We start from the raw sequence: 25,605 nt of genomic DNA on the forward strand, positions 1-25,605 counted from the left end.
AGATGCGCATGACAATCGCATGCGATTAATTGCACAGCCCTATTTGAAACAGAAATCATTTCCATCATTATAAATGTCTTTACTGTCATTTTAAATTATTTTAATATAGCCCTGCTGAGTAAAAGTATACATTTCTTTAAAGAAAAATCACAGCGATGCCAAACTTGAAAATAAAAAAAGTTGGTCATACTTTATTTTAAGGTCTAATTCTCGCCATTAACAAACCATTAACTACAACTTTTGCCCCATACTCATAATTTGCTGCTTTTTAATAGTTAGTAAAGTAGTTGTTAGTAGTTGTTTGGGTAGAATTAGGGATGTAGAATATGTTCATGCAGAATATGTGCTTTATAAGTACTAGTAAACAGCCAATGTGTTAATAACAGGCATGCTAATAAGCAACTGGTTAATAGTGAGAATTGGTCCCTATACTAAAGTGTTACCAAAAAGTTTATTAAAAAAATGTGAACTCGTACCCCAGGTAGAAGAGCACAACACAAACAATGGACAGAGAGCCCTGGATCTTCACTGAGCTGGTCACCACCCAGATCAACTGTCAATCACATACTACATGAGTATAACTGTAATACCACGTTACTACACATCACAGTTCCTTCATGGTAAATGGCTTTAGAAGTTTTGAAAAATATAGCTAATGTAAATAAATGTCAGCTGTCAGTCTAACAGTCACTTTAAAGGGTTAGTTCACCCCAAAATGAAAATTCTGTCATTAATTACTCACCCTCATGTTGTTCAAAACCCGTAAGACCTCCGTTCAACTTCGGAACACAAATTAAGATATTTTTGATGGAATCTGAGAGCTGTCTGACCCTCCCATAGACAGCAACACAACTGAAATGTTCCCAAGTCCAGAAACGTAGCAAAGACATCGGTAAAACAGTCCATGTGACATCAGTGGCTCAACTTCAATTTTGCGAAGCTACGAGAATACTTTTTGTGCGCAAAGAAAACAAAAATGATGACTTTATTCAACAATTCTTCTCTCCCGAGTTACGTCTTCTGCCATTTTGGAGAGTATCACAACGCATACGCACGCTTTACACTAAGTGTAAACAACACTGATTACGCCGATTACGTTCATGCGCGCGCTTTCCCCCTAACCTAAACAATGCCGATTACGTTCTTGGGTACTCTCCAAAATGGCAGAAGACATAACTCGGGGGAGAAGAATTGTTAAATAAATTATGTTATTTTTGTTTTCTTTGCGCTCAAAAAGTATTCTTGTAGCTTCGCAAAACTGAAGTTGAGCCACTTTTTTCATCAAAAATATCTTAATTTGTGTTCTGAAGATGAATGAAGGTCTTACAGGTTTGGTAATGACAGAATTTTCATTTTGGGGTGAACTAACCCTTTAAATTGTTAAATAGAACAGTAATGCATGTTAACAAGAGCAGTGGAGCAAAATGACAAATTCCAAATTATTGCAAACAATGGATTTATGTTTCTGCTTTTACTTTGTACTGTATGATAGATTTAGTATTGTGATTATTATGAAATAAGGAGGGAGGTTACCAGTAGAGCAAGAGGAAGAGGAATGAAGCCCATCCGCCTAGACACACTGTCACTGTAGTCGGTGTATGCCTGGAAAATGCACACAAATATCAGCATCTTATTAATAAAGCTAGACAAAATGCTCTTCAAATTAAGTCCATGTAATTAGAACCATGAATCATTTGTTGAAATTAAAATCATTTTGATACATAATTTGACAAACGTTCAGACGATTATTGCTTTATTATCGATTCTTGCTTCAAAAGGATTTCTGATATGATAAAATGAACATGCACTTACATTCTTCTGTCTGCTGCTGACCAGATCAAATGCCAAGCTCGCTCTGTATTCACTATAGACCTGCGCACACACACAGTTACAAGTAATGATGACTTGCGGTTCAGTAATTCAAGAGTCAAATATTAAATTAGTAAACTAAAAGATTCAGTGAAAGATTCATTAGCATGATTCCATCAAAAAAACTCAAGTGTTTAAGAGTCTTTTCGAATAATTAATTAAAGAGCCAGTTCATAAGAGTCATTCATGTAACGGACTACTCAGATTGCACTGTATGTTTGTGGTCCTGGCCCTTTTAGCTCATGAGATTCAATTCAGACTGTAAACTCACATGGTGGTGCAGAAAACACTTATCTTATAATAAATAATCTTTTCTTCACTAAGACCTGACTAACTGACAGACTGACAAAGTTAATTAATGTCAGAGGGTCAAGCAGCTTTACATAACCACGTTCTTTTGCCATTGGCTGGTGTAGGACAAATAGATTCACAATACTTCCCTGTCTCATCACTTTTAATAGTCTCTGAATTAAACTTTAGTAGCAAAAATATTTGCTAAGTCTAATTCACTTTTGTGAATGAATTCAAATCAATGCCCATTCAATAGATCGATTTATAACTATGATTCAACGACTTGTGTCATCGCTAAAAAAGTTTACTGAGGTCTCTGTGTGGCATTTTATATATAATAAAATGTAAAAAAAAAATGTAAATATTGCTTATGGCTTGTTATTTTTATAACAGTGCATATAAATGAAATGATTAGATATCATTCTTACTTTTGTTCATTTAATGAAATATAGAGGGAAAAACGAGCCTTGAGTATTAAACGTGAGTATAAAACGTGAATCTACACTACTATTCCAATTTTTTTGTTTGTTTGTTTTTGGAAAAAGTCTTTAATGCTCACTAAAGCTGCATTTATGTGATTAAAAATACAGTTATATTGTATGTAACAGTAATATTGTTAAATATTATTATTTATTTTAATAGAAAAATTATTTATATTTTAACATATTTTAAAATGTAAATTATTCCTGTGATGACAAAGCTGAATTTTCATTGTTATATGTTGATTTGGTGCTCAGGAAACATTTCTCATTATTTATTATTTTCAGTTTTGAAAACATCTCCATTCTAGCGTAACCTCAGTTTCCTGAGATGAGGGAATGATATTGGATATTGGTTTACTCAACATTGCGTCAGTAGCTGACACTACGGGTATTGTGCAAAAGTCCTACCATGCTACTGCAAATGTCCCACTCAACATACAGCAAATGGAGGGAAGACATGGAATATTTCCAGGTACATGATACTCGTTCTTCATTTGAAAGACATATTGCACAAGCATCAGTAGCACCACATATCTACAAGTAAAGAGTAGTGACAGCAGCCCTGCTGGTGTTATAGGATATTTAATAGTGATATCTGTGAGACCTGGTTTAATTAGCACTGTCATATCTGACTATAACATATCGTATCGCCCAGAGGTCCCCAACCACCGGGTCGCAACCCACTACCGGGCCGTGGAAGAATTGCTACCGGGTCACAAGAACGTTCTGGGAAAAATGTGCATAGATATGACACTCTGTTATTTATTTATGTTAATGATTGTTCTAATTATTCTGTATTTTCTTTGTATGTGATTGATATGGAGTAGCAATCTGACAATTTCATGTTAAATAAGTAAATGAAAGATTGCTCTTATCTGTCACATATTAGGAGTGGTCATTCTCTGTGCTTTAAATATTTTTTTTCTTGCTTATCCCAAAAAAATTGTCCGATCTGTGACTAAAAAAAACACAATATAATGCGTTTAACCACTATTTAATGCTATTATAATACTACATAATAGCCTAATATATATATTAGCATTTCGGAAGGCATTTACACCTGGTCTTTTCAAAATCGGATAGCTATCTAATGTGACCAGATGTAAACAGGCTCTAAGAATAAAGCAAATGTGTGACAGAACAGCTTTAGACATAACCTCGGCCACAAAAAGCTAGCTCTCCTGTACTGACAGAACTCGAGATGATAGCAAAGAAACACCCAGATTGTAAAATCTGGCAAAAGTATTCGGCAAAATCCATCCAGCTGCTAAGCAGATGTCCTCCTGTGCCCAAGAGGAAGCCATACCTTGTGTGGAGTGGGCTCAACCCCCTAAAGGACATTTAGAGCTTTGAGAGCTGTAAGATAGAGCTATCACATCAACAATCCAGTCTCAGCTTTAAAACAGGCTGGCCTTTAGTGTGGCTGCCAAAGCACACAAAAAGCTGCTCTAAAGGGCCTAGAGTGCTCAAAATAAACACGCAATGCGCATACAGGACATAGTAACTGCAAAAAATAGTATCTCCTGTGGCTGGCTCTTTTGGAGAGAGAACAAACAAAGTTATAACCTGGGCTCTGAATAGCATTAAGAGCACCTTTATTTAACTCTGCAGTGACCTGGGCCAAACTGCATGCAGGATTCATGAACTGATAAAGCGTGCACATCCTCAACTCACTTATACCTGATGCGAGTGCAAGTAAGAGAACTGTCTTAAGGGAGAGCGTGTTCAAGGTTCATGGAGGGCCTGTTAGATCTCTCAGGACCAGAGCTAGATCTCAAGTTGGTACCATGGAAGGGTAGGCAGGATTCAGCTTCTTGCACTTCTCAAGAATTTAATCACCAAAACATTCTTACCGGATGATTATCAATTTCACCATGAAAAGTTATAGTTATAGTGGCTACATACATTTTAAGCATAGAAGCATGGCCACCATCTAAGTGCTCTTGTAGAAAAGACATAATAACTGATAATGGACCATTCACAGGGTCTGCTTCACGCAAGCTCTTGAAGACTCTCCATTTATGGGCATAGAAGCACCCCATAGAAGGGGCTCTTGCCTCAGTAATAGTACTCAACATGCATTGCAGAAGTGGATCTGATACTGGTGTGCTCTACTGAACGGCCAAAAATGCAAATTCCACAACTCTGTGTGGAGTGCCAGATTGAGCACCCCGCTTGTGACAGTAGGTCTCTCAGTGGAATAGCCCAACAAAATAGATTCCCTCTTCTCCCTGATCTTGCACACTACTTGATGTAAGAATTTTACTGGTGGGAACGCATACTTAAGGTCTTTACACAATGAATCCAAAATTTTCGTATGTGTTTTTTCATATTCGTCATCCTAAAAATACGTCACGCACAGAAACCTTGCACACTGAGTCCGATGCGTATTAATTAATCTGTTGTGAAAAAATGTGCAAAACAATACAAAATGGAGTCTTCAAGCAGTGAGAATGATTTTTTTGTCATAGAAAGAGGAAATATTGGGTCCATCTAATGCTGAGATTGCGTAGAGAGGAAAGAGAGTTCAAGCTCATCAAGGAGCTGCGGGATTATCCCAAGCGATTCAGTTTACTACAGGATTTTGATGCTTTGGTAGCAATACTAGAGTCACATATTTAAAAGAAGACCACCAATTTCCGTGAACCAACTGATCCTGAACAGAGTCTGGCAGTATGCCAAAGGTATGGACACACACGCACCAAACTGTGGCATCGGAAAGGTGCGCGCAAGGCATTGAAACCAGCATACCATTTTGGCTTTCATTTCTACTGTGGCTCCGAGTTGTCAAAACACCTCTAAAAATGCTTGCTACGGATGCAAAATCGAACCCGATCTGAATTTTTTTTTATGATGGACGAAAGTTTCGGAGGCAGTGTGTAAACGTGATTGACACAACGTGAGGTCGTATTTATTTTTTAACATGCGAAAATTTCGGACTCAGTGTGCAATGACCTTTAGAATTGACTGCGTGAAGGAGAATAACAGCGGAAAATGAGTGTTATCTGCTGATGCTAAAAATTGACCTCTGCTGCTTTGAATATGTTCCATATCATATCCACTTCTTAAAATGTAATCTCCACTCCTCGAGGACTATCCTCCTGCCCTTGACAGAATCGCAAAGGGCTCCCCAGCCCATGCTTGATGCATCCATCGTGATAGATATTTCATCTGAAAATCTGTCCCATTATCACGCCCAGTTCACACAGAGCTGTGCTTTTCAAGGGAGATATAACATCCAGGCATTCACGTGTCACAAAGATGCACAATAGACCCGTGTACCAAGCATGAAATTTGACACAGGTTTTTAGCCAGAGCTGCAGTGGCCACATAAGAAACAGGCCTAGCTGACATACTGTTGAGGCTGCAGCCATCAGCCCGAGCTGTGGAACAGCTTAAAGGGTTAGTTCACCCAAAAATGAAAATTAGCCCACAAGGCATCCTAGGTGTATATGACTTTCTTCTTTCAGACGAATCCAGTCAGAGTTATATTAAAAATTGTCTTTGATCTTTCAAGCTGTTTAATGGCAGTCAGCGGGTGTTGCAGTGCATCAGTCCAAAAGAAGTGAAATAAAGTGCATCCATTCATAATAAAAACTGCCTCACACGGCTCCGGGGGATGAACAAAGGCCTCCTGTAACGAATCGATGCGTTTTTGTAATAAAAATATCTATATTCAAAATGTAATAATCACTTTAATCTAGCTTGCCCCAACAGTTGTACACGGAAGCAGCTCCGGAAGGAAGACGTATGAGGTCAACGTTGTGCATATGCTTTTAAATGCAATCTGTGTGAATGGCGCTTCGGCTCTTTGGATTAAGCAATGCATAAATACATGATGCTGTTTTGTTCATAATTGTTTATGCAATTTACGAAATTTAAAATAACATTTTTCTAAAGTTAATTTAGACGTAATGCACGTTTTTTATAGAGTTACTTCCTTGCGTTGACAATTTAAATGCGCTGCATTATTCTGCTCATTGCGCCCTCCTGTGGCCTCGGGAGACAAGACAAAAGTTTCATTAAGACCTATTTAATCTGCATATAAAACATTAGAAATAAGATATTTGTTTAATTTTTATTTTGTGTTTGATTGTTAAAACAAAAAATATTTGTTGTTTGTCTCAATAAATTGTTAATTTAAAAATACAGTGGTTAAATTTAAACATTTTTTCTATTACTCTTTGTTTTAAAAAAAGGTCATAAAAAAATGTCAATAATTATCAATACCGAACGATGTGAAACATTATATCATTGATAAATTTTTTAGCTATATCGCCCAGCCCTACTTGAGAGTGAGTAATTCATGGACTAATTTTCATTTTTGGGTGAACTAACCCTTTAAACACAAAGACCTTTTTTTACTCATCATCACCAGCAAAAATGTCATGCAACATCTTCCTCTTCCTCACAGGACAATCAAAAACATTTTTTCATCATTATTTGATGAACGGAAAGTTCAACAGAACAGTGTTTATTTCAAAAATAATTATTTTGTTAAATTACAAATGTCACTATTGATCAATTTCATGCACCCTTGCTGAACTTCTTTAAAAATAAAAAATCTTACTGACCACAAACATTTAAACAGTAGTGTACTTAATGAGAATTAGAGTTTGGTAGAAATTCTGGTTCTGAATTTAAAAAAATAATAATTTAATAAACAATTTAATTCATATTAAGATGCATATTGAATATGGTAAAATTGCTAGAAATTATCAAAAAAAAATTCCTAGCATCCACCTCTAGGAAAGATACTGTACGAGAGAGAGAACTGTGTGCATGTGTGTGCTGTGACACTAATCTTCCTGCCTAAACTAAGCAGATCTGTCTCTAATCCCTGCCAGTAACTACACTCCTCTTTCTGTCATTACATATCTCTCTACCCCCCATCCACAGTGTTTTTTGCCTGCTCTGCCCCTATTTTTTCATCTTTTCCCTCTCTTTTGCCTCTTTCAGAACCATATTTAAGGACCGTTTTGTTTGAAGTGTCACTTATCTTTCATCTTATGAGTATGTCAACAGTAGAGGTGCCCTGCACTGGACAGAATTTGTGAAACCATCCCCACTGCTAAAGAGAGTTCCACTGCTGGCTCTGTGTGTGCTGATAGATTTGGGTCAGTGGATCTGTCAGGGTTATCCAAGACACAGAGCGGTGCTGATTTTCAGACACACTCCCAAAGGAAACCTGTCTCTCTTTGTAAAGACTTCCTCTTGACTGGGACTGTTTTTATTTTCTTTTTTATACAAGAAAGAACATTCCAGAATGGGGAAGCCCTTTGGTTTAAAGGTCATGTCATAGTTCTCAAGTTGTTTTTCTTTAGTTTATTCTAGATAAAAGTATATTAGTGTCTTGTCATTTCAATAGCATCAGGTATAGCTTACAAACCTTCCCTTTATACTAAGCCCACAATCACTACTGCATTCAGGTTACAGGATTTCATTTTTAGTTCATTTGATGTTGTTCATATTTAGTTCATATTTGAACTAAAGTTGTCTCAATATCTTAACAGAAAATTTATAGCTCAGACAGGAAGTAGTGTGTATTTTTGTACTTTTAGGTTTTGTTATTTAATTTTATATTTTTAAATATTATTATTTATGTTATTTAATTTTGTTTAATATTACACAAAAAAATCTAAATACTAATAGAAATAGAAAACAGTTATTTTAAACTGTAATAATATTTCACAATATTACAGTATTTACTATTTTTTTATCAATATGCCAAACTTTTGATCAGTAGTGTAAATGTAACTACAAAATTTCAACATTTTGGTTCAGCTAATAATACTGGTACAATACATATTATGGTAGTTACTCAAATATTGTAGCTACAATACTACCTTTTGAAGAATACAACAATAACTTGAACTCACATCTGCTGTAATGTCATTAAACTTTGTGATGAAGGCATGTTTGACAACATCCACTGCAATCTCTGAGGCTATCACCATACAAACATCAGGAAACAATACCCATAGATGATCTATAACCAATAAACAATGATTAATACACACATCAATGTCATGTATATGCACAAACTCGGAAATGAGTCAGTTGTTAACAGGATACCTGGATTCCAGGAGAACTGCTCCATGTTTCTGAGACAGACGATTAGTAAGAGTGTGTAGTTTGTAAATCTTTCTTTAATGTCTATAGTGAGAAATACAGAAAGGAACAGTGAGACAATTCATCAGTGACAATTTGAGATAGACATGTTTTCATTATATATATATATATCAGTGGCGAGCGGTTACTTTTTTAACCGGGTATGCTGAGTGATAAGACCCCATCCCCACCCCCCACCATCGAATTTTAGGACACTCAAAAGGGATCACAGATGACAAACACCGTGGTGTCGATTTAAAAGTATGCACATTTCCTACCTTATTTGTAAATTAAATTCATCTCCAATCCTTCTTCTATCGTTTCAAGTTTATCTATTATTCGAATGCAAGAAATATATAGCTGGTTTTCCAAGTAAAAACCGCCAAATAACGTTTACACGTAGTTACGTTATGATATGTAATCAGAGGATGGGGAGATGGGGGGGATTCCCTTGGTCTATATGTCTCTGCATCTGCTAAATGATTTTTTTTATTCCCAGTGAATAGGAGTTAAAATTCCCACCCGGGTGACACTACTCCAATAACATATTTTAAAAAATATTTAAAATATTGCAAAGTAACGCTAACAATAATAAAATCAGAGAAGGATTTTAACTGTAAGCGACACGAGCATATGCAAAACAAAGGGAACAATATGATGTTTGTTATTATTCAAATTTTATATAGCCCACGTTTTTATAAACATTTTTTTTTTATTTACCGCTTAGGCAGTAACGTATATCTTCAACATACGTTGTCTATGACCAAAAATGTAAGACGATATGTTTTCAGTGGACTTTTAAAATTTGCTTTGCTTGAGAAAACAAAAATATGTATGCGTTTTTTTTCTTTTGATTTAGTCGAGTTGGTTTTGCATCAAACACAATGTGATTTTCGGCAATCGAGATCTGACAGGATCATTTAAAATTTGCTTTGATGCAAAAACCAATTCAACTAAATCAAAAGAAAAAAAAACACTGTAACTCTATATTTTTGTTTTCTCAAGCAAACACAATGTGATTTTCGGCAATCGATATCTGACAGGATCAGCACATTTTTCCACTTGGGTGAGCGCTTCGTGGACAGCTTACCTCGCGCATGAAATCAGCCGCAGCCCAGCAAATCACTGAGAATGCGCTACAATCCTGACGATAGCAATAGAGCGGAGGCGAGAAAGCTGCGGAGAATCTGCTCGCCCGGAAGCAACCGCAAATGGTAGATTTAAAGAAAATTACTGCTGTTTGGCAAATAAATCTTTGTACGTACTTATTCCTAACTCTTTAAGCTTTAAGTTACATTTCAAATGACAAGAGATCAACTTATAATCATGTTTATATGAATTATCCCGTGAACTTATTCTCTCAAAAGGCCTGGGTATGCGGAGCATTCGCAGCTTATATGGACGGAACGCCACTGATATATGATTAATCGCATCCAAAATAAAAGTTTGTTTACATAATATAAGTGTGTGTACTGTGTATATTTATTATGTATGCATATATTTAAGAAAAATATGTTATATTTCTATATTAAATATATTTATATAAATATAAATATATACATGTAAATAAATGTAAATATTTTCAAAATATATACTGTGTCTGTATACACAGTACACACACAAATATTACATACATATTTATGTATGTATGTATGTATGTATATATATACAGTATATATATATGGACCTACCACTGTTGGACATTTGGAAGAGGTTGTTTTTCTCAGATTTCTTGAATACACTTCCTTTGATCTCAACAAACTATATAGAGAAAAAAAAACATACATCAATATAAACCCCACAAAAGGAGGCATGAAAGTGTGTTCCTTCATTTAAGGTAATATACAGCAACTAAGATGAAGAAATTAAGGTCATTTGTAATGTATTTAATTTAACCAAATAAATTAACCAAAGCCATCAATGTTACTGTCAAGGTAGTTTGCTTGTACTCACATTATTAGACATCATAATGGTGAGCAGTGACTTGTTGTGTGAATTGAAAGCCACGTTCAGAGTGGTGGCCTGGACCATAATCAGAATGGCATGTAGAACTGGATTATTAATTAAGGAAAGTTATAACCCATGACTGATTGTAATACATCAAATATGACACAACACTTGAATTTAAATTAAATAATAAAACAATTAATAAATACAACTGAGCAGTTTCAGTGTAGTTAAATAGATTTCATGCAGAGCTTGAAGCTGTAGAGTTTAAGTAACACAATTTTTAGTTTTGTATTTATTAGTGTATTCATTTTTAGTATTAATTTTACTCACACATTATACTAAATATATGCAAAAATATGATAAATTATCATTTTATTTCTTTAAATTCTTAGTTTGAATATTTAATTATTCAAATCTATATAAAACAATCTTTATTTACATCTAAATATGACTATTTGGCATTTGAAACAAAGCAAGTGTGAAGGATACAGACGTAGAGAACAGCCATGAAGAAGTGTGGGATGACTCCTATATGAGCTCTTTTTCTCTCTTTAGGTTCAGTGGCAGTCCAGTACAAAGCATCCAGAATATCCTGACCGAAAGATGAAAACAAGCGATCTGCCACCTAGAGGAGAAACAGAGAGTGTTCATTCAACTACTGCTAATATAATAGCAACAAATGTGAGTGTTGTGATACTGTACCTCCAGCATGTTGTAGATGATGTAGAGTTTTATGACAGACTGACCCCGGATCAGGTGGTACATCATGGAGTAATCCACATAATGCATCATGAAATAACACAGAACCATGATGAAACCCTTCAGAACATCACACACCTGAGCAGGCTGCAAGATACGAGATCCACTGCACACACACACACACACACACACACACACACACACACACACATAAACGAGAAAAAACTTATTCAGGTTAAATTGGCTCCACAGACATTACACAATGGAAGAGTAACTGATTATAATCACAAAGCAGTTCTTCTATTAGTTAGATCTTCTTCCACACATAGCCACTGGGTTAGTGGTCTTGCGTCACACACTCAGTGGTGCATGCATCATGCTAAACACATGACTTGTGCTACGGAAAGATCAGCAGTGTACATGAACCCAAACACATGCACAGCATTAAAATATTTAATATATTTGAACTGAAACAGTTAATTTATTCTATACTGTAATAATAATTTTATGTAAGTAAATTAAATATAATTAAAATACAGTATTTACAAAGTGTAATTATTTTCTCTAACAACAATTCCATTACAAGCTTTACTAAATGATAAAGTAATAAATATGAAACAATTCATGATTGAGTGTTTTGATATGACACATAATTATTTACATAAATATGCTGAAATCACAAAATGCCATTAGAAAGTCCAAGAGCAGCAATCCATTGTTTTGGATTACTGACAAGAACAATATAACAAGCTTTACATTCACAGGCTCAAGAACTGGACTTAAAAATCTAAAAATGCTGATTTAATTATGTCGAAGTGCCTGGCGGGTAGAGCATATGCACTGGTATTTTTGTATAAATGACCTGAGCTCTTTAAAAAAAAAAATAAATAAATAAAAATACTATGTTACAAAACATTTCTATTTTAAACAAATGCTGTACTTCTGAATGTTCTATTGTCATGGTTTCCACAAAAATAAATTGGCAGAACTATTGATAGAAAGAAATGTTTCTTGAGCACCAAATCTTTAGAGCATTAGAACGGCTTTATATTTAAACAAATAATAAATTATTTTTTTAAATGTTTTGAAATACAAAAATTATATTAGTTTGTAATTTAGCATTCTGTTTTTACTGTATTTTTTTCATCAAATAAATGCAGCCTTGGCGAGCATGAGAGTACCTTTTTAAGGAAAAATCTAAAATCTTATTGACCCCAAACTTTTGAATGACAGTGTATTTTAATATACAACTATTAAGTGCTTGTTACTAAACAAAATGCACTCAGTGTTAGTATTTACACTGGGGTGCGAACAGTATGTGCAACTATTTACTCTAACTGTAAACACAATCTACATTCCTTTAAACATAATTGGCTTCTGCCAATTATATTTTGTACAAGAAATGACGTATAATTCATTAGGTATTGTAATGCATGCACTGAATGCAATTTACTGAAGTTTCATTATCAGATGCTATTTACGATATACTGCATTATTATTATATTGCATTAAGTATTGTTTCTCCTCCTATCACAGCATTCACTTGTTGAACATGACCACACTGCCATCCTGTGACCGATCATGCAAGTACACCCTGAACACTGAAAGAAGAACAGGAGAATTCTGGGAATGATCTCAGATGATTTTAGTAGTCCAGGATGAAATCAAAGCACAACAGTGCAAAATTAAGACAGCTATGGCAACTGAAGCCTAGTGTGTGTGTGTGTGTTTGAACACAGCCGCTGCAATCATACCAGCACGGATGTGTATGTTTAAAGCAGCTGCAGTCGTTTTTTTCTGCATACCTGCTCTTTTTGCAGTAGGGGCATATACTAGCCCTGCAGGCAGAAGAATATACAGTGAACAGCAGCTATATGCACAATCATTTTGGGCTTAAGGGTGTGTGGGTATTTGTATGTAATAACACTGAAAGAAAAAGTTGGACAGCTCAGATGTTTCAACCTGTTAGATTATCAGAATATTATGAAAGTACTACTTTTGGTAATATTCCACCACGCATATCCTGAGAACAGCAGGTGTATTACCTGAGGCCGCAGCAGGGCAGTGTCAGCAGTCTGATCAGGGCCAGCAGCACTCTGAGGGGCAGCAGAGTGAACACGTACAGAAACACATCCAGACACAGGAAAAACCCAAACATCATCAGCTACAGAGAGAAAAAGAGAGACCAGTGATGTCCTGGATGTGGTATGTGGTACAACTTACTTCAATGGCTCCAAAATTACTAAAAAAGGACCATTAAGTTTAATAAAAGTAGTAGATAAAACTTGCCATTGGTAACTTAACAGTTGCTAGTAGCCATTAACTTATATAGTACTTTTTTTATTCCATATTATGCCAGTCAATGGCTACCAGCAACTGTTTGGTTACCAACATTCTTCAAAATATCTTATTTTATGTTTAACAGAAGAAAGAACTTCTAGGTTTGGGACAACTGGGTATTATTATTGGATGAACTATCCATTTAAGAACCCTGACACATACATACATGTATCATTATTTTTGCATTTCTGTTTGGTGGCAGATAAATCAAACATCAAGTTTAATGCACAGAGTAATAAAGGATACTGTACAGAAGAGATTAGTGCATGTAAGCGTGTATGGACTATGCATTTGTGTTTGGTACCTTCTCCAGTTCTTTTGGAATACGCAGGCAGGTATAGACCCTCTCTCTCCGCTCAGTGTATTTGGCCTCATTGTGTTCCAGAAAATATCCTCTAGTCAACTCAGCACTAATAAACCTCACAAGAGAGAGATCTGCACACAAATAAACACACACATGAATGTGTAGTCCAAGACAATGAAACCATTTTACTCATTATTTAGCACTATCCTGTAAACACAGACATGTAAAGGATGGAAGCTCAAAACCTGCATGTGTGAAAAAAGAGGTTGAATAAACGAGTGTACCAGCATTAACTGCTGTTCATTTCTTTCATATGCACACAGCAAATAAACATGTACCATTATAAAATACAGAGAGTTACAGGGGTAACCTAAAGTGGGTTTCAGAAGTTTCCTCTTGTGAAAATACTGTAATAAATACTTATTTAGGATTTTAGAATTTCGTTTTCCAATATAAGATACTTTAAATTTTAGATAATTTGCTCATTAAAACAAGCAAATTAGCAAAATACTTTGAACTGTGCTCTATTTTAAAACTTTGCCTGTTTTAATTTGAATGTTTATTTAGTACTCATGATGTTTTTATTGTACCAGCAAAATAATTAAGTGTTTTAAACGACATTTGTCTTTTACAATCTGCAATAATGTAGAAAGGTCAAAAAGCAAAACGGAAAATAAAATGGGTGTTCATTTAAATAATGAATCATTCTTTATTTTACATTTTTCAAAACTTTAAACTTTGTTTAAAGATAAAATTTCAATGCCAGATTTTCTAGATCATTGTACAAACCTAAGAACTAATTTAAGCAATCTTCTCACAAAGGCCCAATAAGCAAATTTTCTTTGCATTATGTTTATAATATTAAAGCAGTAAAAGCTTTGACTAGGAAGGAACACAGTTGACACAGCTGTTATGTGATAGTACACACTGGTAACACACTTACAGCAGAGCAGAGAAGATCAGTGACATAAATGTTCTATTTAAGCAGAACAGAAAGTACTGGACTGTTTTTAGGGCATGTTTATGTTGACCTAAGGCCAAATGTGTTGTGATAAGGGCAAGACAGATGAACAGCACACATTGTGAATGAGTTCTGTGGCCAACACACACATTACTTTCTATTTATAACAGTAATAGAGAAGGATAAACTTGAGGATGAACACACTAAATGGGAAAACAAACACAGAGAGTGGACAGAAAGAGCGAGAGAGCTAAAGAGATAACAGCTTCTCTTGTGTGTGCAAGTGTCTTATAACTGGGTTGTATGACAAAGTGACTAAATGTATCATCCAAAGAGCATGTCTTCATGACAACCTCTAAAAGCTTGTGACAAGAAGACCTTAGCAAAAGTCAAAAGAACAGAGAAAAGAGGCCCTCGGTTTCATATATTATGTGTATTTAAAATGAGGTAGCTTGGATAAACTGACAGCCAAAACCCCTTTTTTGGCTAAAAAATAAAAAATTATATAAAACATAAAATATAATAATAATAATAATAATAATAATAATACTAACTTGAAGTATATATATTTTTTATTTATAATATATATTATTTATTTATTTATATATATATATATATATAATATATATATATATGAATATATTTACTTGGAAGTATCCCTTGAGATTTTAAGTTAATATTTAAATAATTTAACAACATATTTGCATGTTCATGATTCTTGGATGTTGATTTATGGTCACATGACATGCAGGTAAACAACTAAAATGTTTTGATTTAGATTTTTTCTATTAAAAATAACTTATTTTACATTTACATGCTATAATTAGCAGCTTTTCATTTATTCACAACACCCTAGCCTGCAGTTTCCTCATGAATCCCAGGGGTTTGCAAACCCCAATTTAATTATATCTATAATTACGCTGTTGACCCAACTCCTAACTTAACTATACCATAAAACCTGTCCCTAACATTTATTGTTTGTTACCTCAACAGCAGCAAAAGTGTTCTGCAATACAACATGAAATTGAACACAATATGTACATTGCACCTAATATATTTTATTTTATTTATTTGTATGACATAAGAACATAGCAGTAAAAGACACCTAATATAAAGTGTAACCCACATTTTTTTTCCTGCAGGAACCCTGCTTTTTACTAAATTGCATTAATAGCCCATTAACATACCAGTGATTCATGCACATTCATATATGAATATGATATCTATAAATATGCATGTAAACATTATCTGTAATTATTGCATTTATTACACAATGTTAATAATTATAGTTACAGTTCCTAAGCAACTTCGTGTAAACAGATCTATGACACCAGCTTTATTCTCACTTATAAGACATAATTTCCCTTCATTTGTTGAATAAACGCCACTGCAAACGCATAATGATGGTGATGACTTCGGGAACGAAGTTGATGTAACGTTAGCTCTGGTCTTTATTTACATCTTCACACCTGATCAGCTGTCTTGATCCTCAAGCTTCTAAAGTTAGTCTCATTATACAAGAGGCTGAATGTGTCACATGAGCCACACTGGTATTTGTGGTACCATAAATAAACCGAGATGCTGAACTATCTGATATAAGCTCTAGTGACTGATGATGCTTCAGACAGTATTGATGCATTGAGCTCTATGTGTGTGTCTGTATTTAACGAGCATGGTAGTGAGCTGCCCACCTAACTACACGGTATTTTGGCGCGTTCTAACGTTTATATCAAACACTGCTTTCCAAGACCATCATAACGTGTGTGTTATGATGCCCATACGTGCTGTCTAGACAGCTCAGTCACTAGGGTTAAAACAGTGCTTGCAGCGCACAGAGCCGCTGTCTGTCACTCTTACCTGACACATTGCTCTTTCTCTCTTTGCATTTCGCCTTCCTCTCGTAAAATCCCAGCGTTTCTGTAAGGTCTGACGCAGCGGCTTGTTTCTCCGTCTTTTTGACGCCGCTGAAGAGTCGTTTCTCCTTCTCCTTCTCATTTTCAGTCTCGTTTTCGTCCGCAAGACCAGCCGCTACTGAGTCCGCCATCTTCCCCGCAGACACAACATTCAGGCGTCACGGCATACGTCACTAAACATGACTACAATTCCCATAATGCAGCTGGTAAATATCACACACATGCTAGCAACCCCTCTAAAATATGTTTAATGGTTTTATTCTTCTTATATCTGTTTTGACAGTTCTTAAGTGATAGAAACATTAAGAAATATAGAAACATTAAAATATGGATATTCTCACACAACAACAAAAAGAACAGATCGAGCACAGCTGATCGAAACAGCCAGAACAGAAAAGCAACTTCTCATCGTCAAAATAAGAATACATAATATAATAGAAATTCACAAATGTTAAAAGGGAAATTCACCCAAAAATGAAAATGATGTCATTATTTATTCACCCTCACCTACATCCTCCAACATCTGGACAAACCAGGGACTTGTGCAAGGATCTTGTTTGTGGACTTCAGCTCCGCTTTCAACACCATCATCCCGGACACCCTTCAGAATAAACTGACCCAGCTCTCTGTGCCCACCTTCATCTGTCAATGGATCACCAGCTTTCTGACAGACAGGCAGCAGCTAGTGAGGCTGGGAAAACTCACATCCAACACCTGCACCATCAGCACCGGAGCTCCTCAGGGCTGCGTTCTCTCCCCACTGCTCTTCTCCTGTTCCGGATTCATACACATTTATTGTTAAGTTTTACTATTTCAATGTTTTTTTGTTTTGTTTTTTCTGTTCTCATGTCAGATGTGTATGTATGTATGTATGTATGTATGCATGTATGTATGTACCAGGAGCACCTTAAAAAACCACAACAAATTCCTCGTGTGTTTGCACACCTGGCGAATAAAGCTAATTCTGATTCTGATTCTGACCTCTTTCTGAATCTATGTGACTTTCTTTTGATAAATGCCCCAGTATTTTTGTTTGTTTGTTTTTGGAAGTCAGTGGTCAGTGGTCACCAATACTGTTTGATTACATTCCTAAAAATATATTTTTATGTTACAGAAGAACGTCATACGTTTGGAACAGCATAGGGATGAATAAATGACAGAATTTTCAGTTTTAGATGAACTATCATACAGTGAATTTGTACCACGTTTCTTTGACCACTAGAGGGGGGAAAAGATTCAGAGATTATTTTCGCACTAACATCATGGAGTTAAAGTAACATAGGCCTATAGCTTTGCAATGTATTTATTTATTTAGATTATAACAACGAAAATCACTCTGTGTTCTCGATTATGCTTTTTTATTACAATTGATATCAATAACCAAACACACAGAGTCTGGTATCATAACCAAACACATTTTATTAATGCAAATTATTGAAAACCATACATAAAATACACAACTAACAGCACAAATCTGCATGTGTTTTACAATATGCATTAAAATTTAGAGCAATAAAGATATCTGCATCTATGCTCAAAACACTATAGCGTTCACAATGGGACTTTTTTCATCTGGTTGTTGTAGCGAAACCAAACAGTACGGTACAGAATGAAGCCGAGACATCCACTGAGCTTTAAAAAAGGGCTGAAAAATTCTGATATGAAATGAATTGATAGATCTGTATATTTACAAGGCTTGCAGTATCTTTTATTTTTTTCGGAATACTTAAACTAAATGGTTGAAGCTGTATGTCTCAAGTATGGAATACCGTGTCACACCAACATAAACGCTAGCATGCACACACACACACGCGCGTACACACACCTTCTCTCCTGCAATTTCTCCTCTACAGTTGAAAATACCCCCATCCCTTGACAGCACCGTTGCCATAGCTACCCAGTGTCAGATCACATTACTCCAACTGCTGCATTGCCATGGTATCAGGCTTACTGTCTTGGTTGCTAGGGTGCTGACCATTTCAGGAGCTGCCGTTTCCAAGTGTCGGTGAGTTGGTGTAGTCATGGAGACCGTCATCATGGAGACCGTTGATGGGGTCGTACTGTTCGTTCTTGAGGCGTGTGATCAAACGCTCGTCCACGTCACCCAACTCCCCTCCCATTAGAGAGGGCTCCCCTACCACCATCACATCCTACAGCGAGAGAGAGAGAGAGAGAGACAGCGAGAGAGAGAGAGAGAGAGAGAGAGAGAGAGTGTTGACGTAAACAGAGGGGGGTCGAGTGAGAGAGAGAATGGCGGGGGAGTAGAAAGAGAGAGAAGAATGACAGAAGCAGAATAATTTATGGCTGTTATTTTCCAAAACCTGAACTTGTAATATAGTTAATGCAAGCATACAGTAGAGAATGTGCAAAATTAAATAAAAAAAGATGTGCATAATAAGCAGAGCTGGGTAGATATTGATTACATGTAATCTGGATTATGTAATCATATTTCAAAAATTAAGTATACTTGTAATTAAATTAAATTACATTTTAAAATACTCGTGATCAGACTACAGTTACTTTTTTACTGATTACATGATTATTCACACATTATTCATAATTTATTGATTCTCCCTAATTCCTCTTTTTCATCTTTTAAATGTTCCTTTCTAAAGTAGCCTATCGCTTATATACACTCAGAAAGACTTCCAGTTTTGTGGACATTCACATAAAGACCATTAATCAGGTGGCTATAATTACATAGAAAATTGGGATGCCACGCAGCATTTGACCACTGGATTTACAAAAATCAGAAGTGTTTTCTCAGCATTTCAACATTGCACCAACTACTGAGAATTGATAGATCTGTATATTTACAAGGCTTGCAGTATCTTTTATTTTTTTCGGAATACTTAAACTAAATGGTTGAAGCTGTATGTCTCAAGTATGGAATACCGTGTCACACCAACATAAACGCTAGCATGCACACACACACACGCGCGTACACACACCTTCTCTCCTGCAATTTCTCCTCTACAGTTGAAAATACCCCCATCCCTTGACAGCACCGTTGCCATAGCTACCCAGTGTCAGATCACATTACTCCAACTGCTGCATTGCCATGGTATCAGGCTTACTGTCTTGGTTGCTAGGGTGCTGACCATTTCAGGAGCTGCCGTTTCCAAGTGTCGGTGAGTTGGTGTAGTCATGGAGACCGTCATCATGGAGACCGTTGATGGGGTCGTACTGTTCGTTCTTGAGGCGTGTGATCAAACGCTCGTCCACGTCACCCAACTCCCCTCCCATTAGAGAGGGCTCCCCTACCACCATCACATCCTACAGCCAGAGAGAGAGAGAGAGAGAGAGAGAGAGTGTTGACGTAAACAGAGGGGGGTCGAGTGAGAGAGAGAATGGCGGGGGAGTAGAAAGAGAGAGAAGAATGACAGAAGCAGAATAATTTATGGCTGTTATTTTCCAAAACCTGAACTTGTAATATAGTTAATGCAAGCATACAGTAGAGAATGTGCAAAATTAAATAAAAAAAGATGTGCATAATAAGCAGAGCTGGGTAGATATTGATTACATGTAATCTGGATTATGTAATCATATTTCAAAAATTAAGTATACTTGTAATTAAATTAAATTACATTTTAAAATACTCGTGATCAGACTACAGTTACTTTTTTACTGATTACATGATTATTCACACATTATTCATAATTTATTGATTCTCCCTAATTCCTCTTTTTCATCTTTTAAATGTTCCTTTCTAAAGTAGCCTATACCGCTTATATATATACAGTCTTCCAGTTTTGTGGACATTCACACAAAGACTACTCATTAGTCGGGTGGCTACACAGCATTTGACCACTGGATTTACAAAAATAATTTCAGGTGTTTCAACATTAAATCGACTACTAATGAACATGTTAATTTTTATTTGCATTATCACTCAGAGGGTTATTTAATAATGTATTGCTTTGACTTTGGAAGGCTTTTGTCTTTCAAACACATTAAAATGCACAAATTCACATTATTTCTAATTTACATGTAATGCAGGCATTCCCTAATTTTTTTGTCATCTGAACTTCTTTCACCTAATATATTTAATTGAAGTACCCCTGATTTTTAAAAATAAATATTCAATAATGAAGTATCACATTTGTATGTTCACGGTTCTCTGACATTGGTTAATGCTCACATGACATACAGGTAAACAAATAAAACAATTCTTTTTTTTGTTTGTTTTCTGTTATTTTAAAATGATTTATTTAATATTTAATTAATGATTAGCTTTTCATTAAACTCACGAACCCCCTGCAGTACCTTTATGAACCCCAGTTTGGGAAACCTTAAGTAATGTAATGTTTAATGCACTTTATGTTGTTAATTGCCACGAACGGATTATATTTTCTTTTGTATTTTGTATGTACACTTTTGTGTTTTTATATCAATATGGTACAAGATTATCCTATTTAAATCCATGTGAAAAACAAGTTACATCAAAAGTAATCTAAAAGCACCTGAAATGTCTAATGTAATGAATTACATTACTAACTACAATTTTTGTCATATCATTTGGAATCAGTAACGGATTACAATTTGTAAGTAATCTACCCAGCTCTGATAATAAGGAATATTTTGACATAAATAGTTTAATGTGGCATACCCACAAGCTTTGTTAAATACGCAGTCATACTACACACACATGCACACAAACTCGTCTCCAGACACTAGCTCTTTAGACTTTAATTAGATCTTTTTTCAGATAAAAAACACCTAAATAACAACATATGTGCTAATTAAGCAAATCTGCATTGCTAAGTAGCTCGTTAAGACAGCACATGCTGCGTGATAACTGTCTGCATGTGTCACTCACCTACCTAAGCTCCGCCTCCAGCCACCCGCCACCCCTCGTTTCCCCGGCAACACGTTTAGGCTGGGGACCAGAGACGGACAATACTAATTATCATCAAATCAATTACGGCTAATTAGTCTCAATTACAAACAAATTAATCCGAGTAGACAAATGACTACATATTTAAAAAATTCCTCTAACATTACAAATTACAATCACACTGGAAACTGATTCTTACTATAATTATTTATCTTACTATAAACAATAAAACAATGTAATTCAGGTATTGATTTGATAATACATTGCATAGAAATATTACAATATGAAATAAATAAGATGGGTTAATTTACTAAGCTGCTCTCTCTGTCTTTCCCTCTCTATACTGCTCTGTTATTTCTTTACACACACTCACACACATGCACATATATGTACAGACATCCAGACATTCTCCATAAATCAATTTTAGTATATCTCTCCTATATGATCTTTTCAGTGTGGACCACTGCTTCCCTGCAAGTGCGTAGGTGACTGCGTCTACAGTATGTTCGGAATGGAATACTATGTACTGATTACTGTGCGGTATGTATTCAATTTTACAGTTTGCATTTTTTTACAGTCTACAATTGTCATGTAATTTCTTCACTTTTTATTCAGTGAATGCTGTCCAGTTATCAACTCCAATTAAACCTGTCAAAAGAGTTCAAGATTGCAACTAATATTACTTTATACATAACACTGGAAATGGAGGTTGGTCCAATTTTTGTGGCATTTAAAAATGATTGGAATTCTGAAAAAAAAGTCAGAATTGAGACAAACAAAGTTGTAATTGTGAGATAAAAAGTCTCAGTTATTTTGTTGTTATTTGTGTTTGTCTGTTATTTATTTCTTTAATTATATTTTTTTCTTTCAGTGTATGCTGCTTTAATTTATTGGAGGTGTGTTTAACAATGATAATACCTGTTTCTTACTTGAAGAGGTTTAATAAAGGTTAAAATAATTCGAACACATTGCATTGTGGGATATAGTATTCGACAACAGCAAGCACTGTTGCACATTTTAATTTGTGCATGCAGAAAATTAGCATACTGCCCACAGTATACATACTATATACTTCAGCAATACTAAGAGTAGTACGGTAGTATGGTATATCTCCATTCTGAACACAGCTTTAGGGTAAACATATATGTCGATGTGATGTACCTGTGATGGTAGGCTGAAGTTATTGGCTGGGCTGCGCTTCTTGCTGTTTCCTGTGCTGCTATTGGACGCGCTACCAGCTGAGTTCCTCCTCCTCCGTCTCTTTGCTGCTGGTTTGGTTGGCTCTGCTGTCAATCAAAACATGAAAGCAGCATAATGCAAACTGAATCAGCATTGTATTCCATGAATTGCATTCCATGTTGAAAACCAGTGAAACAAAGAGAACATGTTAAAAAAATGGGTGGATAGATGGATTAATAAATGGGTGCAAACATAGCATACTGTATCTTTTAAAACACTAATCACTACTGCAAATGAAACCAACAAGAGAGTGGTAGAGGTCTAAATAACGGTATTCTGATGATATTTTTAGCATGTATAGAGAAGAACAGAACCAATTTGATTTGCATTTCCTGAGGGAAATGCCACTGCTTGCACAGCAACAAAAGAATAGTGTTCGTTTTATATATAAGGCTTCAGTTTTGAGTAAATGAAATGGCTTTGCCGTTGTCATGACACTGAGTATGTGTCTCGTTTTTTTAGCCAGCTGCACACAGGAAGTTTCACATAGGATGAATTAGGAATAGCATACTAGGCTAGCATAGTACTCAGTATGCTATTTTGAATTCAGCCATAGTGCAGTGTTTTGCACATAGCATTACGGTTAAATATATGCAGGAACTGCAAGATCAGTCACAATTCAGTATGCAAAGAGATGCAAAAAAGAAGACAAATCACAATGCAGCATGCAAATACTACATCATTGCAGTTGGTTAAATTTTGAATGCAGAACATTCTAGAAGCATCAATATGACGTTTTTATTCGATTGATCCTGTTTAGGTTTAAGTAAATGTTTTATTATTATTATTATTATTATTATTATTAAATATTTAGAGTTATGAGTGTAGAAGAAACCCTAACTAGAATGTTTGAGGAATTGTAAAAAATGAAAGCCCATAGAAGAGCATACATACATTTTTTGGAATTAGAGGGAAATATTTCTGTCTTGAAGCTGGGCGAGGGTCCAACTGAAATGAAAGGAATTAATAACAGTCAAAATACACCACTGTACTTACTGTCTTTCAGAAACAACATTAAGAACATTTCAGTAAATAATAATGAGGATGCAAAACAGTAAAGAGGATGAGAAAAAGAGAGGAACAATGAAAGAGAGTTGCCTGAGAAGAATAATAAGATTATTGTTGAGTCAAAACAAGGAATTATTGTCACAGAACAGCAGGAGGTAGTTATTTTTTAAAAAGAGCAGTAAAATAGCACATAAATAACAACACATGGTCAAAGCCTCCATTAATTACTGCAGATCACAAAACCCTTAACAGCCTGTGCTCAGTACTTTGAAATGTTAATAAGGAATATGAAATATGTTTACAATGTACAAACTACTGTAAATTTAATGACATTGTGTAGCTCTTAAGAGGAGAACAACAGAAAGAAATTAAACGCTGGGGGGAAAGAGTAGCTAAACAATGCTGGTGTTTCTATATTAATCTTTCACAACAGACTGTATTTAAGAGAGAAAGAAAGCTAAGAGGAGACATGAAACGAGATCTAATGAAGAACGTAGAAGCTAGAGTTATAATTAACTAAAACTAAAACCATAAATAACCGTTTAGGTTTTTTTTTTGGTACATAATAATGATAAAAAAATAATTAAAATGACAAAAACACTCAACAAAATTACTAAAACTTGTGCTACAATTACAATGAAAATGGGAAATATGAAAAATGAATTCAAAATAATAATAAAAAATATAATAGTGTCTCTGCGATACTAAAATAACTTGTGTGAGGCTTGTGTGTGTGTGGACCAGGTATTTCCTACATTATGGGGACCAAATGTCCTCACAAGGATAGTAATACAGTCATTTTTTGATCGTGTGGGGACATTTTGGTCCCCATGAGGAAAACAGCTTATAAATTATACAGAATGAAGATTTTAAAAAATCTAGGAATGCAGAAAGATTTCTGTGAGAGGTATATTTACAGTAAGGGGATAGGGTATACAGTTTGTACATAAAAACCATTATGGGAAGTCCCCATAAAACATGGAAACCCAACGAGTGTGTGTGTGTGGGTTGTGTTTGTATGTGTGTTTTCGTTATAGAAACATACTCTGAGGTAGTTCAGTGTGAGGTTGGTAAGTCCCACTCGACTGATGTTTTTGGACAGTTGTTCCAGAGCTCCAGGGTCTTGTGCCTGACAAACACACACATGGACACACGAGTCCATTTATTCTCTCTCTCTTATTTTGTGCTCCATCCAGATAGAGCTCTAATTCATTACAGGATATGTTGGATATGTTTCATCCTGACAGTTTAGCTAAAAGGTTTGGATGCTTTCACCTTGATTGATAAAAAAGGGCTAAAAGGGCTGTTGTTGTACCAAAACCAACTAGCTGTGAATGTATCTGAAAATACCTGAGTTTGCTAACATGCCAAACAAATTCACGGTGAACATAACCCACATAACTGAGGAATTCAGATTATCTATAAAACAACAAATGAGTTTTTGATTATTCTTGAATGAAAACAATGCAAAGTAATATGTTAATCCACAATGTAGGCTATAAAAGTTAAAAACTTCACTCTGATGCAGCAATACTGCAGTTATATAAGCGGCACTAGGCTCATGTGAAGAGAAACTGACTTGTGAGAATAATATTTAACCC

The 25,605-nt window shown here is 35.3% G+C and overlaps 2 protein-coding genes across 4 annotated transcripts in view; both read right to left on the minus strand.

Moving 5' to 3' along the window:
- The window catches only part of tapt1b (transmembrane anterior posterior transformation 1b), an 18,791-nt gene extending 1,720 nt beyond the window's left edge, over positions 1 to 17,071 (minus strand). The window contains exons 1-12 of the mRNA XM_016464923.1: positions 16,865 to 17,071; positions 14,047 to 14,177; positions 13,448 to 13,566; positions 11,406 to 11,568; positions 11,193 to 11,328; positions 10,707 to 10,804; positions 10,445 to 10,514; positions 8,718 to 8,798; positions 8,522 to 8,631; positions 1,813 to 1,872; positions 1,534 to 1,602; positions 477 to 553 (exon numbers count right to left, since the gene is read on the minus strand). Coding sequence (XP_016320409.1) covers positions 477 to 553; positions 1,534 to 1,602; positions 1,813 to 1,872; positions 8,522 to 8,631; positions 8,718 to 8,798; positions 10,445 to 10,514; positions 10,707 to 10,804; positions 11,193 to 11,328; positions 11,406 to 11,568; positions 13,448 to 13,566; positions 14,047 to 14,177; positions 16,865 to 17,051 — 1,301 coding nt within the window. The 5' untranslated portion in view covers positions 17,052 to 17,071. The remainder of the gene's footprint in view (positions 1 to 476; positions 554 to 1,533; positions 1,603 to 1,812; positions 1,873 to 8,521; positions 8,632 to 8,717; positions 8,799 to 10,444; positions 10,515 to 10,706; positions 10,805 to 11,192; positions 11,329 to 11,405; positions 11,569 to 13,447; positions 13,567 to 14,046; positions 14,178 to 16,864) is intronic.
- Positions 17,072 to 19,733: 2,662 nt separating this feature from the next.
- ldb2b (LIM domain binding 2b) overlaps positions 19,734 to 25,605 on the minus strand; it is an 18,465-nt gene continuing 12,593 nt past the window's right edge. Inside the window, exons 7-10 of one of the 3 annotated variants that reach the window (XM_016464925.1) lie at positions 23,891 to 23,944; positions 22,919 to 23,043; positions 21,744 to 21,799; positions 20,124 to 20,196 (exon numbers count right to left, since the gene is read on the minus strand). In XM_016464925.1, coding sequence (XP_016320411.1) covers positions 20,190 to 20,196; positions 21,744 to 21,799; positions 22,919 to 23,043; positions 23,891 to 23,944 — 242 coding nt within the window. In that variant the 3' untranslated portion in view covers positions 20,124 to 20,189. Of the gene's footprint in view, positions 20,197 to 21,739; positions 21,800 to 22,918; positions 23,044 to 23,890; positions 23,945 to 25,605 lie in introns of all 3 variants that reach the window. The other 2 variants (XM_016464926.1, XM_016464924.1) reach the window with 2 other exon arrangements.

Source organism: Sinocyclocheilus anshuiensis, unplaced genomic scaffold (assembly GCF_001515605.1).
Source record: "Sinocyclocheilus anshuiensis isolate Anshui unplaced genomic scaffold, SAMN03320099.WGS_v1.1 scaffold128, whole genome shotgun sequence".
NCBI classification, from domain to species: domain Eukaryota; kingdom Metazoa; phylum Chordata; class Actinopteri; order Cypriniformes; family Cyprinidae; genus Sinocyclocheilus; species Sinocyclocheilus anshuiensis.